A 14,829-nucleotide genomic window follows, 5' to 3' on the forward strand; every position below is an offset into this window, starting at 1 on the left:
GTGCATATACGCGAACTTATCAACCAAAAATGAAAAAAGAAGGATCCAGAGAATATAGTCAATATACCTGAAATCCAAGCCATGATCGATGAATGTAGAGACAGTGGAGCATCAGCTACGTGTTGGGATCGTCCCTAGCCTAAAATAGCGCAGCAAGAAGGAAGAACCTCGCCATACAACTAGGAGAGGGAGAACACTACTTACAACCTGGTGAAAATGTCATTGGCATATATAGATGCATAGACGCATGTGCTGTCACTTCAGGAATTTTTTTCTTAATTTTTTTCTTTGGTATAAGGCTGAACCCAACTGATTGTTTTGTCGGGGAGAAGTTAACCGATACATACACACTGCCACAGTGGTTTCTGGGGTGCTGGGCTTCCCCGCAGTGCCGCGGAGCTGTAATTTCAAGAATTAGTGTTTCGTATATATATCATTTTTAATTTAGTTAATCCTAATATCCTATATAAGAAATCCTGCAACAGAAAATGCAACACTCATATTTAAAATATTAATTTTGATAATATTAGAAGGGGAGTGATATTGGTACACTTTTTTTTACAAACCACACAATTCTCCATGCATGCACATATCTATTGAAAAAATACATATTAAACGCGACACCAAAAAGATGGAGAAATGTGTTGAGACGCCAACAGCAGCGCTCTCTCAAACCCTAGCAGTTCAATATTACAAAAAATATAATTTTTACATTCCTATACTCGGTGATGAGTGAATTGCCCCGACCCCCGACAAATCAAAACTTGTGGGAGGTAAGGAATGCAAACTAATTTTTGATTGGAAGCCCGGCTCAGCTATTTCTAAACAGGTCCTCTATCTAACTTTAGAAGCCCAGTTCAACAGATGAAATGAGTATATTCTTGACAATGGGCCTCCGTGGTTCATTGAAGCTGATTTTTACTTTCATACAGTTGGGGTGTACAGTATTTTTTCTTCTAGTTCTTCCCCCACAGTTTTATCCCATCAAAAGTCCCATTTTCTTTCTTAAGACTTAAATTAAGGAAATTCATTTTAATAAAATAGCAAAGAACAAAAAAAAGAAAGAAAGTGAAACTTCAACAAAGAATCAATTCGTAACTTTGAATGTCTAAATTCTTGGCTTGGTATACTAGGGCATTTCCTATAACAAAGGAAAAATTCCAGACGTTAAGATCAGGTTGAAGCAACGTATCAACCAGCCCACTAGAAACTTCATTCAGTTGATGCAGCCAATGTCTAACGCCGGCATCCACCGCTTGTCTCGCCTCTGCATCCTTGAGCACAGCTTGAATTGCTGTGAGATTGCTGGTGAGAGTTTTGACTTCTTCCTCAACTCCAGTGACCAAATTTAACTCTCCTTGGACCTTGTCCATGGTGATAGTAGCCAAACGTTCAAGGAGAACGTTAACTAGTGCTTCAGCCATGTTCTTAAAGTATTTTGATAAATTAGTAATGCGGTACTTTTTTCAAGAAGTTGGGGTGAATAAATATGGGGAAATAAACTGCAAAATACATGATATCATACATGATTTTATGATGTATATGACGAAGAATGAATATTTGATTGTGAACTTTATGCAACCTCCCCTCCCGACTTTAGACGATGAGTTTCGTCATTTGACTCTAATGAATATTTGGATAAATTTCGCAGCTGTGAAAATTTGCGTACCCTGGTAGTTTTGGATTCTTATGCTCGCGATATTTCCATTGGCTGGAGAGAGATTTTGCAGTGGAAATATGTTAGGACATTAACCTGGTTGGAAAGTGGGATTTGGGCAATTCCAAATGAGATAAGTGGATTGATCCATTTGAGGTATCTTGATTTATCGGAGAACGGGAGGTTGGAGGAATTACCGGACACCATGGGTAGCTTATACAATCTGCAAACCTTGCGACTTGTTAAGTGCGATTGCCTCAAGAAAGTAGAATTGGGAAGGCTTAATTAACTTGAGGCATCTTAGTGTCCGCGGTTGTCGGTATCTAGAGCTAAGGGGAATAGAGAGACTAACAAATCTGCAAACGCTAGATGAGTTTTATGTCCAATATGGTGATGAAGGAAACAAGTTGGAGCATCTGAAAAACTTGAACCAGCTTCAAGGACGTCTTACTATTACATATCAGAGACAGAGAGGACCGGGAGTGGGAGATGCAGCGATCATGGTGAATAAGGTGCACCTCCTTCATTTGGTCTTAAATGTTGAAGGTGCTTTGCGATGGAATGATCTGATGGCCCTGCAACCACCTCCAGGTTTGGAATCTTTGGGAATTGATCGTTATAGGGGCATCCCATTGTCGACCGATTGGTGGTCGTCTTTACACAGCTTGAGACTGCTTACACTTTCCCGGTGTGGTTTTTTGCCTTCGTTAGGAAATCTGGCATCCCTTGAATCATTGAATATGAAGTATGTTAATGTGAGAAAGGTAGGAGTTGAGTTTTTGGGAATACATGATCAGGATCAATCAGAAGCTAGCCGGAGGAGGCACACGTCATTCCCGAAATTGAAGCAACTCACCTTCGACGACATGCCGATCTGGGAAGAGTGGGAAGGAGTGAAGGAGGATTCTGAGAAAATGGCAAAAATAATGCCATGCCTTTCCCAGTTGACAATTTCTGGGTGCTATTCACTCGAAGCACTTCCGGAATTCCTGTGGAAGACACCACTTCAGAAATTGCACATCAGAAAATCTCGAATTCTCCAGAAACTATACAGACAAGGAATAGGTGAGCAGCGGGACAAGATTTCTCACATCTCAACCATCAATGTTGAAGAACCCTGAAGATTGAAAAGGTATGTATGTTGCACCTTCAATAATATTTCATAGTTACAGTTACTTTATTTCATTAATTGGGTATATTGCTTGGCAGCGGAGAGCTCCTATAGGCAATATCACTTAAAGAGTAAACGAGAATGATATTGCCTTGTGGGCATTCATTTGGAGGCGGTGGAGTACAGCAAGTTATTAGAATGGTGAGCTCCTAGGAAGTACAATTCTCTCTATATGCATGTGATGATGTGAAGAGAGCTTATATAGGATTTTGTTGATCTTATATCTACCACGTCCTTTTTGTTGTTGGATTTTGTGTTCTAGCATTCGGCAAAGAGAGATACTAATTTTATATAGTTTTGCAAAGACAATATTTGCATGTATCAGATCAATAACCCTTTATGTTGTTTTCATTGTCAAATTGAATCTTTGTTCTGTTTTTTCTTAAATGTGTTTTCAGAAAGCTTGCTTCACCTGTTCTCAGTCAATTTCAGAAGACTCAATTTCTCCAAATCTCTGTAAGTCAAAACATGTCGTTGAAGATCTACTTGTACTTCTTTACAGTTTCTAAGTTAATATTTGGCCTTATCTTAGTACTAAACATAGATTAACTTGTATTGTTTCACATGCTCATATTATGAGGGTGTAATTACCTGATGGAACAAATATTTGAAGTACCGTTATGTATAGAAATTTATTTTAAAAGAAATGCGATACATAACACGGAGATTTGCTAACGCAGTGTAAACCTCTCCACTGAGGAAACTTCACTGCGTGGCTTTTAACGTAGCCAACACGAAAATGCAATCCAATATGAATCACTAGGGTTTACAGAATACAAGTCGTGTTGTTCTTAACAACACTATCACTTAGCAACACATGCTAACTTGTTTTACAACTGTTCTAATTCCTAGTACAATATTCAAGATACTCAATCTTCAACTTTTCTTGCTATCAATTTAAATCACGATCTTGAGAATAAATATGAATGATTTTGCAATGGAATACATGAAACACATAAAGAGGGTTTTTCAGAAAAACAATATGAACAACTCTAATAAACCAATGTAGAGCAATTTTATGCAATTAAAAACCCCAACACTAACTTTCGTTTAGAAACCTTTTATAGGGGAGAAACTCTCCACCTCAATCAAATCTTTTCTTAATAATTAATTAAGAAAAATATAGAAAGGTTTTAAAACAATTTTTGAATGTACAATCGAAACTTTCCTAACCAAGATCTCAAATTGATATGCATGTTTAAATCCCTCTTTAATGCATAACAGATTTGAATCAAATTGACTGATATGCATATCAATCAAAGAGCATCAAAAAGATATGGAATCAAAACATATTAAACTCAAGATCAATGACTTAATTGGTCCTAATGTCTTCAAGATCCGATCCTTTGATCTTTTCTCTTTGTTTCCTTAATGCTCCGGTTTCCTTGTGACAAGGGGAAATCATGTATTGAATGGTGAATAGCCCAAAATACTTACAATCTCCCCCTTTGGGCAATCCCATTCAACACATGACAATTTTTCTTCTTGATGTTCCTGCATGTTAGAATTTAAACAGACATACATATAATGTGAACAAAAAAATGCTACTTGGAAAAAGGAATCAGTTTCCATCCTTTTCCTGTCCAAGTTGCCAAGATAAAGTTACTTAATAATAAAAAGCATCCAAAATATCTGTGCTTATGCACTTACAACCCAACAAGCAAATATAAATATTGTTTGATAGAAATTAAACTGCAGAGATCATAAAAAGCAGAAAAATTAAAAAAAAAGTTACTTCTCCCCCTTTGAATGGGAAGGCACATCAAATTCCTCACAAAGCTTGGTGACGTTGTCCAGAAACTCCTCGTCATCCATGGAAGCGGAGCTCTCCTCCGGTGTAAGAGGTTCCGGCCTGACGTAGTAAGGCAGGCAATTCGCCAGTCAGCCACCAAGATCTGGTCACGGAGACTATCCAGAGAGACAGGAGGAGGAGGAATAGCAGAAGAGGCACCAGAAGAGGAGAGGCGAAGAGGGGGGCTCCGACTGCGTTCACGTTGCATGCCGGGATGGAGAATACCGGCTCGGGCAGCGGCCTGACGGCCTTCCTCTGGAGGAGGCAGGCGGCGATGTCCACCAAGTCGAGTTGTTTGCTTTGTGCGAACCATGGTTAGAGAAGAGGATGTGAAAGAACCTGCACACAGAGACAACCAAGAGTAAAATCCGAGGGAGACAAGAGAGGCTATATATATTGAACCAGTAGGGTTAGAAAACCAAAGGTTGCACCGGTTGGGATAGCGTCTCAAATGGGGAGAGGAATTATGACAATTAGTTTTCCGAGAAACACGCATGCAACTTACTTCTCCCCCTCAACTTAGGCTTAATCAATAAGGAATTTTAAGTGCAACCAGATGGTAAGCAAGGAAAGGAAGCGAAGAGACTAAAATATTCCCATAATCAGCAATGATATCACATGATTGTTTCCTTTTCCAAGTATCAAGGCAATGAATGTATTTGTCATATTGAAGAGAGAAAATATAGCATAGTTCAATCACAGAGAGCATAAATTACACAGTGAAAGTAACATAGTTCAGAGTACGAAGCATGATGTATTCTATCAACAAAGATAATTGGTACTCATAGTCAGACCTTAGGAAGTAACGTTGTGATAAAAGTGAGTATAACCAGTATGTGGGGCTTAGAAATAAGTTTAGTGACAGAGAGAAGGAGTGAAGTAGGTGAACTGACCATGTACCCCAAGCTCATGATATCCCCTGAAAAGAAGTAGGAAACATTGTTCCCAAGCACGGATTTAATTTGAGTCATTGACCTTTTTTTTTTTTTTTATGTTGTGACAATTCGAACTCATGTAACAAGAATCTTCTCAGCAACTCCCAGAACAGATGTTCTTAGGGTACTAAACATAACAAGGATGCTCCATGGAGAGAGTCTCGAGTTGTTGTCAGCAATATTTTATTTTACGTGCAAAGATCACTCACCAACTCGTTTCTTGCAAACCTTAGAAAGTTCACCACAACTAAGGCCTGATTACTCGGAGAGATGAGATATAGTTATCCATTATCGTTTCTTACAAACCCTAGAAAGTTCACAACAACTAGGACCTGATTACTTTGAGAAGAGGGAATGAATCATTTCAGCATTTTAAGTAGTTCTACTACTTCACCGAATCTCTTGTGATAGGAAACACACAGCATGCCACCACATAGGCTATAAGTGAAAGTGCATAGGAGGGTTACGGGATACAGGAGCTAAACATGAGTACACAATTTTATTTGTCCAGAATAAGGCATGGCAACAAAGGAGACATAGCTGGAAATATGTACATTTCACTAGTGACTGTGGTCAAAGGATACTAGGATCACAATTTTCTCAATCAATAGTGGACAGTCATTCTTGTGCCTTAATGCTTAGAACATATCCCTAGGGCATTTCTCAACATCTCAAACCTAGCAGTGTCAAGAGGCTTAGTGAATAAATCAGCAAGTTGATTTTCAGTGGGCACAAAGCTTAACTCAAGTATGTTTTGTTCAACCAAATCCCTAATAAAATGATATCGAAGATCAATGTGCTTTGTTCTAGAGTGTTGAACAGGATTCTTGGTGATGTTGATAGCACTAGTGTTGTCACAAAAGATAGATAACGTACCTTGAGGAATGCCATAATCATGAAGCATTTGTTTCATCCAAAGCATTTGCGTGCAACAACTCCCAGCTGCAACATACTCAGCTTCTGCAGTAGAGAGAGAGATGCAATTTTGTTTCTTGCTATGCCAGGCAACCAGATTGTTGCCAATGAAGAAACATCCCCCTGAAATACTTTTTCTATCCTTTAAGTTTCCACCCCAGTCAGCGTCAGAATATCCTGCAATTTCCACGTTAGTATCAAAGGTATAGAAAATCTCACAGTTAACTGTACCTGATATATAGCGAATGATTCTCTTGACAGCTTCTAAGTGTGGTTCTTTAGGATTAGCTTGAAAGCGTGCGCACACTCCTACACTGTAAGATATGTCAGGTCTGCTGGCAGTGAGATAGAGTAAACTACCTATCATACTGCGATATAGTGTGTGATCAACTGATTTCCCATCCTGGTCTTCGCTCAGCTTAATAGTGGTACTCATGGGATTGCTCACTGTCTTCTTAGATTCAAGACCAAATTTCTTGATTAGATTTTCAGCGTATTTTGTTTGAGAGAGAAATAAACCAGTGTCCATCTGCGTTACTTGCAGTCCAAGAAAGAAAGTTAGTTCACCACACATACTCATTTCAAACTCACTTTCCATGATAGATTGGAACTCTTTGACAAGATATCTAGAAGTGGAACCAAAAACAATGTCATCAACATACACTTGGGCAATGATAATATCATTTTTGGTTCGTTTTACAAACAATGTTTTATCAATAGACCCTCTAGCATACCCTTTTCCCACAAGATGAGTGGAGAACCTCTCATACCAGGCTCGGGGAGCCTGCTTTAGCCCATACAGAGCCTTCTTGAGACGGTAGACATGATCTAAGTTATGTGGATCTTGGAAACCTGGTGATTGTTCCACATAAACTTCTTCCTGAAGGTTCCCATTTAGAAAAGCAGTTTTGACATCCATTTGAAACAATTTGAACCTAAGATGACAAGCTATGGAAAGGAGTAATCTAACTGATTCTAATCTAGCCACAGGAGCAAATGTCTCGTCAAAGTCAAGACCTTCAATCTGAGAGTATCCTTGAGCTATTAGTCGAGCTTTGTTTCTAACCACATTCCCTCTTTCATCACTTTTGTTTCTGAAAATCCACTTAGTTCCTATAACATTGCATTTACTAGGTCGAGGTACCAAGTACCACACATCATTCCTAGTAAATTGATTTAGCTCATCCTGCATGGCACTAATCCAGTTATCATCCAATAAAGCTGCCTTAATATTTTTTGGTTCAACAATAGACACAAAACCAAAATGAGATATAATGTTCATGCTTAGCAGATTTTCAGTAATAAAGCATAGCAATACATTTCTTTCACTTACCTCAGAATTACTTACCTGAGCTGTAGCTTTTCTCCTTGTTGTCAATCCATCTTTCAGTTTTCCGATGATATCTTGAGAGGAGTGGTCCTTTTGAACTTGTTTGAATCCTTTCCTTTGGATGGGAGCTGGTTCAAAAATGTTGTCGGGGATCTCCTCTTCCTCTTCATCAGTTGAGGCTTCTACAATTTCTGGTGGTGTGATAGAGGAGGGTGATGGATCTGCATATGATTCTTCCTGTTTTACACATTGATCATCAATAGAAACATTAATGGATTCCATAACAACGCGGGTTCTTTTATTGTAAACCCTATAAGCTCTACTGTTTAGAGAATATCCCAAGAATACACCATCGTCACTTCTAGCATCAAATTTTCCAAGATGCTCTCTATCACGTAAAATGTAGCAAGGGCTGCCAAAAATATGAAAGTATCCAACATTTGGTTTTTTACCTTTCCACAGCTCATAAGCTGTTTGATCAGTACCTGGTCTGAAAAATACTCTGTTTATAGTATAACAAGCAGTACTGATAGCCTCAGCCCAAAAGTTTGTGCTTAAACCTGCAGCATGCAACATTACTCGAGCCATGTTCAGCAATACCCTATTTTTCCTTTCCACAATGCCATTTTGCTGTGGAGTGATTGGAGCTGAGAACTCATGAGACACACCAAGCTCATGAAAATAGTTAGAGAAAGAGGCATTTTTAAATTCAGTACCATTATCCGATCTTACCCTCACTATGCTAGTATTTGATGACTTCTTTTCAATGATCAATTTTTGACTCAAGTTTTTAAAAGATTCAAACGTTTCCGTCTTATCTTTTAAGAAATTTACCCAGGTGTATCTTGAGAAATCATCTACAACTACTAGCATGTAGCTCTTACCTCCAATGCTTTCAGATTGAGCTGGTCCCATGAGATCCATGTGTAAAAGTTCCAAGACTGTTGTGGTTGTTGCAGAATTCACCATCCTGTGAGGAGCCTTGGTTTGCTTTCCAATTTTGCAGTCTCCACATATCTTGTCAGTTTTGCCCTTTAAATTTGGTAAGCCTCGGACACATTGCTTGGAGGATAATTTTAGCAAGTCTTGATAGTTTACATGTCCCATCTTGTTGTGCCAGAGTTCAAAGGTTTCCTCTTTAGTTTTTACAGACAAACAGGGCTGCAAGCTGGAAGATTCATTAGCTTGAATATGATAACAGTTATCAACAGATCTCTTACCTCCCATGATACCTTCTCCTTTCTGATTTAAGACTAAACATCTCTGTTTGTTAAACCATACATCTTCATAGTCGTCAGCCAAATGGCTTACGCTAATCAGATTTGCAGTTAAGCCTTCAACAAATAGCACATTTTTGAGATTAGGTATACCTGGGGTGTTCACTGTACCTTGAGCTAGGATATTTGCTTTTCTTCCATCTCCAAATGTGACTGATCCTGTTGTGTTCTCATCTTCAAAAGAAGTAAACCAGGTTTTGTCTCCAGTCATGTGTCTAGAGCAGCCACTGTCAACATACCAGAAATCTCGTCTTTTGTCAGCTAATGCAGTCAGGGCTACTAAACAAGATGCCTCAATGTGAGATCTTTGTCGAGTTTTGTTTGCACAAGCAAAGAGACAAGTATGATCAGTTTTATCAATATAAGACTGAAGACATTTACTTTCATTTTTCTTGGTCCAGACAACTTTTCTTTTGTCAGTTGGAAGGTTTTTCTTCGAAACAATTTCTGTTAATTTGTTGATGAGCTCTTTTTGTTCTTTAAGTTCAAAACTTAGAGATTCAACAGTGTATTTTTCTTGAGAGTGCTGTGAGTTTGAAAATCTTCCAGTACACCTAGGTCTGATATGGCCTATCTTACCACAGTGATGACATGTAGGGATAAAAGGTCTAGGGTTTGCGTACCTGTTCTGACCAGTGTGAGACTCTTGGTCACGATTTACCTGGAGGTTTTGATTTGGTTGTCCTTCCTTCACATTTTTGACAGAATCATCAGTGGAGATTTCTTCCTTTTCTACAGTTGGTCTTGATGCTCTTACGAACTTGGTACATTTGGAATTTTCCCCAGTGTATCCTAACCCACAAGTATCATGAGGAGCCTTTCCAGATCCGAGTAATTTGGACATGGCAATGGAGCTGACATCAAATTTGGTGAATCTTTCTTGAGTCGATTTTAACTCTTCTTGCAATGCCTCGTTTTTAGCCAACAGTTCCAAGTTCAATGCTCGTTGTCCTTTAACGTCCAGTTCCAGCAGTTTTATCTTGTTGAGATGCTCATTTCTTTCAGTCTTCCAAGTCAATAATCCTTGGTCACCTTGTAAATCTGCTGCTTCACTTTGTAAATTTGCTGATTCCAATAATTGCTCCAATTTTTCTTTCTCAGTTCTTAGAAAATCAATTTCTTTTTCCAAGCTCAAGTTTTTTAGCAAGGTTGCCTTTGAAGCTTTGTAGAGTTGTCTGCAGCGGATATTTGTTTCATCATCAGCAGAGAAAGACTCGTCACTATCTGAATCAGGTAGAAACGATGATACAAGTGCTACGTTTTCAATTTCTTGAGACTCATCATCACTCCAAGTTGAAAGTAGAGACTTGTTGTTGCTATTTTCATGCTTCCTATTTCCACACTCGGTAGAGATGTGACCGTAGCCACCACATTCATAGCACTTAGGTTTTCCTGAGTGATTTCCTTTGAAGTTCCCTTTTCCACTCTTGTTGTTGTAGTCATTGTAACTACCACTGCTGGTATAATTATTTTTTCTAGGCACAGTCGAATTCCTAGAAGAGTTCTTGCTTTTGAGAAATCTTTTGAATTCCTTTGTCAGTAGGGCTAGATCTTGTGTTTCCTCTTCATCTTCTGTTCCTTTCACTGCCTTGAAGGCTACACCCTTGTTTTTCTTCTCAGGTTTTAACCTCATCTCATAGGTTTTAAGATTTCCAATGAGTTCATCGAGTGGGTACTCGTCAATGTCAAAAGAGTCCTCTATGCTAGTGACTTTTGAGTGAAATTTTTCTGGCAGGGCCCTGAGTATCTTTTTAACTATCTTATCTTCATCAAAAGGTGCTCCCAGACTACGACACTGACCAGAGATTTTAAGAATTCTACCATGAAAATCATCCACGGTTTCATCATCTCCCATATTCATGGTTTCGAATTCAAATATCAGTGCTTGCAGTTTCTGCGCACGTACCTTCTTATTTCCTTCATACGTAGTCTGTAGAAGATCCCATGCTTGGTTGGCAGTGTCACAATGACTGATTCTCAATTTTTCTCGTTCAGATAGGGCTGTGAAAATACTGTTCTTAGCCTTGAAATCTGCTTGCAAATCACGAACTTCTTCATCAGTCCAATCCTTCCTTGGTTTGGGAGTGGAAGTGGAGGAGCTTTCTCCTTTCGCCTTTACCATAGGTATAGTCCAACCATTTTCTACAATATTCCACACATGTTCATCTTGAGCATAGAGATATGATTTCATGTAGATTTTCCACTGAGTATATTTTTCACATCCACCCTCGAACCATGGAGGACTGTTTATAGATCCGCCAGCAGCCCTATCACGTGAATGTTCCATCTTTCTGGGATCACTAGAAATTTCTAGAACCCGCTCTGATGCCAATTGTAATTACCTGATGGAACAAATATTTGAAGTACCGTTATGTATAGAAATTTATTTTAAAAGAAATGTGATACATAATACGGAGATTTGCTAACGCAGTGTAAACCTCTCCACTGAGGAAACTTCACTGCGTGGCTTTTAACGTAGCCAACACGAAAATGCAATCCAATATGAATCACTAGGGTTTACAGAATACAAGTCGTGTTGTTCTTAACAACACTATCACTTAGCAACACATGCTAACTTGTTTTACAACTGTTCTAATTCCTAGTACAATATTCAAGATACTCAATCTTCAACTTTTCTTGCTATCAATTTAAATCACGATCTTGAGAATAAATATGAATGATTTTGCAATGGAATACATGAAACACATAAAGAGGGTTTTTCAGAAAAACAATATGAACAACTCTAATAAACCAATGTAGAGCAATTTTATGCAATTAAAAACCCCAACACTAACTTTCGTTTAGAAACCTTTTATAGGGGAGAAACTCTCCCCCTCAATCAAATCTTTTCTTAATAATTAATTAAGAAAAATATAGAAAGGTTTTAAAACAATTTTTGAATGTACAATCGAAACTTTCCTAACCAAGATCTCAAATTGATATGCATGTTTAAATCCCTCTTTAATGCATAACAGATTTGAATCAAATTGACTGATATGCATATCAATCAAAGAGCATCAAAAAGATATGGAATCAAAACATATTAAACTCAAGATCAATGACTTAATTGGTCCTAATGTCTTCAAGATCCGATCCTTTGATCTTTTCTCTTTGTTTCCTTAATGCTCCGGTTTCCTTGTGACAAGGGGAAATCATGTATTGAATGGTGAATAGCCCAAAATACTTACAGAGGGACAGCTATTACATTATTTTCCTGCATGTTAATTCTATTTGTTCCACGCTGAACTCCTCTATGCCAAAACTGGCATATCAGCATCCATATCTCAGCTAGAACACTTTGGTCTCGTATGGCATGTCTAAATGTTCAGCTAAAGGCTCCGCAAGAGGAAAAAAAGTTGATGTTTGTGAAAATATTTTCTCACATAAATCTTATTGTGTAAAACTGAATAAGACCTAAAAACTTGGGAAAATTAAAAACTCAAAGATAGGGGAAGAGAGGATCCTAATTTGCAGCATGGAATACCAAGGGACTAGCATAAACTATCCTTGTAACTAGGTCATGATTTCACTATAACATTGGCATCTTAGGGGAAAGAATTAGGGTTTCTTTCATATCTAAATAAAAAGAAAACATGAATTTACTTTCAGATGTAAAATGGAGAAGGTTCATATGTTAAAAACTCATTATGTTGTTTTAAATGTGCAGCTCTTCGAAGTGCTGTGCAGGCATTCCGTCATGAAGAAGAGTTACACTTCTATCGCTCATCCAAAAGGAAAAGAGAAAGGTTTGACCAGGTTTGTGTTTCAATGCTTCAAATCATGACACAAGTAATTTTCCTAGTTATAAGGTATCACAGTTTTTAAACTAACAATATTTTTTCTTCTCTTATAGGACAAGGGTGGTTATGGTGATTTAGCACTCACGGATCCTCCAAAGTGTAGAGGTGTTCAATTTCCATTTGCTGTGACAGATCAAGTTATTATAAAGGTTGGTAGAATCCTAAGCTTGGCTCTAAATTATTGTTCATTGTTTATTCTAACTAATATCTGAGTGAAATTTTCACAGGAAGAGGACATCACAACGCTTTGTTGGGCGTGAGGCAGTTGTTACAGCACAATGCTTGAATGGATGGTTAGTCATTTCTCTGACTTCTATTCCGATTTTATATTACAATTTCAGCCTTTTTCAAGAAGAGCTCTATCTTCATTTTGAACTTCTCCTTTTTCTTCAATGCAATCAAATGTGATGGAATGACTTCATTTTGTGAGTTTTGAGTTACTTATGCTGCATTTTTTCGGATTTAATGCTAAAAGTGGGGCTGAATAACAAGAAAGGATTCGTGTAATGATTAGTGACCCCTGGTATGTTTGGGGCTAGAACAGCTTAATGGGTAGAGAGTAAAGTTTAGTTATCCTTTGGGCTTTGCTTGTGAAACTGAACTCCTTGTCTGTACATGCGATTCATTCTTGCTTAGAATGCTGGAAGTATGTAGAATTTATGATTATTGTCGGCTAGTTAATAACAGTACTTATATATGAGGGACGTTGGTTATATCAATAGACTTTCTGTCTGAGAAATAGTGTATCCTGCATCATACCTGACTAAGTTAAACCAGAGATGCTGCACTAAATTAGCTTATAGTATATGTAGTGGAATCTAGTAACTCTCTTATTTGATTCGTATAATTCACCCCTTGGATTATTTTTGTCAAGCGAGATGCCAGCTTATAATTGTTGCCACTAAACCCATATGCATCAACAGGTATGTGGTAAAGACATTGGATAATGCACAGAGTGTAAAGTTGCAGTATTGCTCACTTGCCAAGGTATCAAATGATTCATCATCCAAGGCCCTGCCAAGCAAAATACATGATATTATGTCCTATATGACGAAGAAAGAATGTTTGATTGTGAATGTTGGGGCAGTTGGGCCATCTTTCCTCCCAAGAGTAGTAAACAAAAAGGTTTGTCATTTGACTCTAATAAATTTCTTTCCTTCCCATATTTTGGATAATTCTTGCAGCTATGAAAATTATCAAACATGGTGTGATAATTACAGTTACTTTATTTCATATATGGGCTGTTTATAAATCAGACTTCAACGTTCTGATCTTACCATTATATTTGTAGGGATCAATGGGTCTGAGGTTCTTTCTCAAAGAATCCATCTTCAAGCATAGAGTGTTCCAAGTGAAGAAAGATTAATGGATCTATGTAATTATTGGAGGGCACAAGAATCAAAGATCAGGTTGCTGCAGAGCATTATGATTACAACTATATAGAAAGAAAGATTAAAAGAGGTTAAAGTGTCAACATTTGAAACTCAGTCATCTATCCACATCACTTATTTGGAGATTAGAAAGAGAGCTACATACTGTGACAAACGATTATCTTTAATGTTTATCTCCAAAGCTATGATTTTTATTTTTGTTCTCGACCTAGCTATTAGTAAACTTTTAAGAGGCCTGTATGCAGGAAGTGATGATTCATGTTATATAGCTGAAAATATCACTAGACTTCTCAACACATGATGGTCCCCCCCCCTCCCCCCCCAGGTTTGTCTTTCTGTAGTTGATAAATTTTCAATCTATCTTTTTACAATTTGTAATTCATGCTTCTTTCAATTCAAGTTACACTTAAAGTCCTCTATCGTAGATGAGAACTGCACTAGGCTATTTCTACTGCTCACAGTGAGGCTTGATGCATACCTATATGCAGATCATGTAGTTGTCAAGCAGATGAAATAATGTAAGCTCCTTGCCTATATATAGATTGTATCATGACTTGAAGT

The 14,829-nt window shown here is 37.9% G+C and overlaps 2 protein-coding genes across 2 annotated transcripts; both read left to right on the forward strand.

Annotated features, from left to right (window-relative positions):
- The first annotated feature begins 1,452 nt into the window (after window positions 1-1,452).
- LOC133716890 (putative disease resistance RPP13-like protein 1) lies at window positions 1,453-2,778 on the forward strand. Its single transcript, XM_062143535.1, has 3 exons — window positions 1,453-1,457; window positions 1,652-1,866; window positions 1,985-2,778. The coding sequence occupies exons 1-3, from the start codon at window positions 1,453-1,455 to the stop codon at window positions 2,776-2,778; spliced, it is 1,014 nt and encodes a 337-aa protein (XP_061999519.1).
- On the forward strand, window positions 2,651-14,591 carry LOC133717791 (U-box domain-containing protein 62-like). The gene is made up of 9 exons (XM_062144535.1): window positions 2,651-2,789; window positions 2,867-2,969; window positions 3,227-3,284; window positions 12,745-12,833; window positions 12,931-13,026; window positions 13,109-13,170; window positions 13,801-14,002; window positions 14,169-14,286; window positions 14,514-14,591. The coding sequence occupies exons 2-8, from the start codon at window positions 2,910-2,912 to the stop codon at window positions 14,241-14,243; spliced, it is 642 nt and encodes a 213-aa protein (XP_062000519.1). The 5' UTR covers window positions 2,651-2,789; window positions 2,867-2,909; the 3' UTR covers window positions 14,244-14,286; window positions 14,514-14,591.
- The last annotated feature ends 238 nt before the right edge of the window (window positions 14,592-14,829 follow it).

This window comes from Rosa rugosa, chromosome 6, assembly GCF_958449725.1.
Source record: "Rosa rugosa chromosome 6, drRosRugo1.1, whole genome shotgun sequence".
Classification (NCBI taxonomy): Eukaryota; Viridiplantae; Streptophyta; class Magnoliopsida; order Rosales; family Rosaceae; genus Rosa; species Rosa rugosa.

Excerpts from the sequence above, each read along its gene's own strand:
- LOC133717791 (XM_062144535.1), top strand. The coding sequence starts at position 2,910 with ATGATATTGCCTTGTGGGCATTCATTTGGAGGCGGTGGAGTACAGCAA. Across the intron at positions 2,970-3,226 it reads TACAGCAAGTTATTAGAATG|AAAGCTTGCTTCACCTGTTC; the intron begins GTGAGCTCCTAG and ends ATGTGTTTTCAG. Across the intron at positions 3,285-12,744 it reads CTCAATTTCTCCAAATCTCT|CTCTTCGAAGTGCTGTGCAG; the intron begins GTAAGTCAAAAC and ends TTAAATGTGCAG.
- LOC133716890 (XM_062143535.1), top strand. Across the intron at positions 1,867-1,984 it reads GGAATTACCGGACACCATGG|AGCTAAGGGGAATAGAGAGA; the intron begins GTAGCTTATACA and ends GTCGGTATCTAG.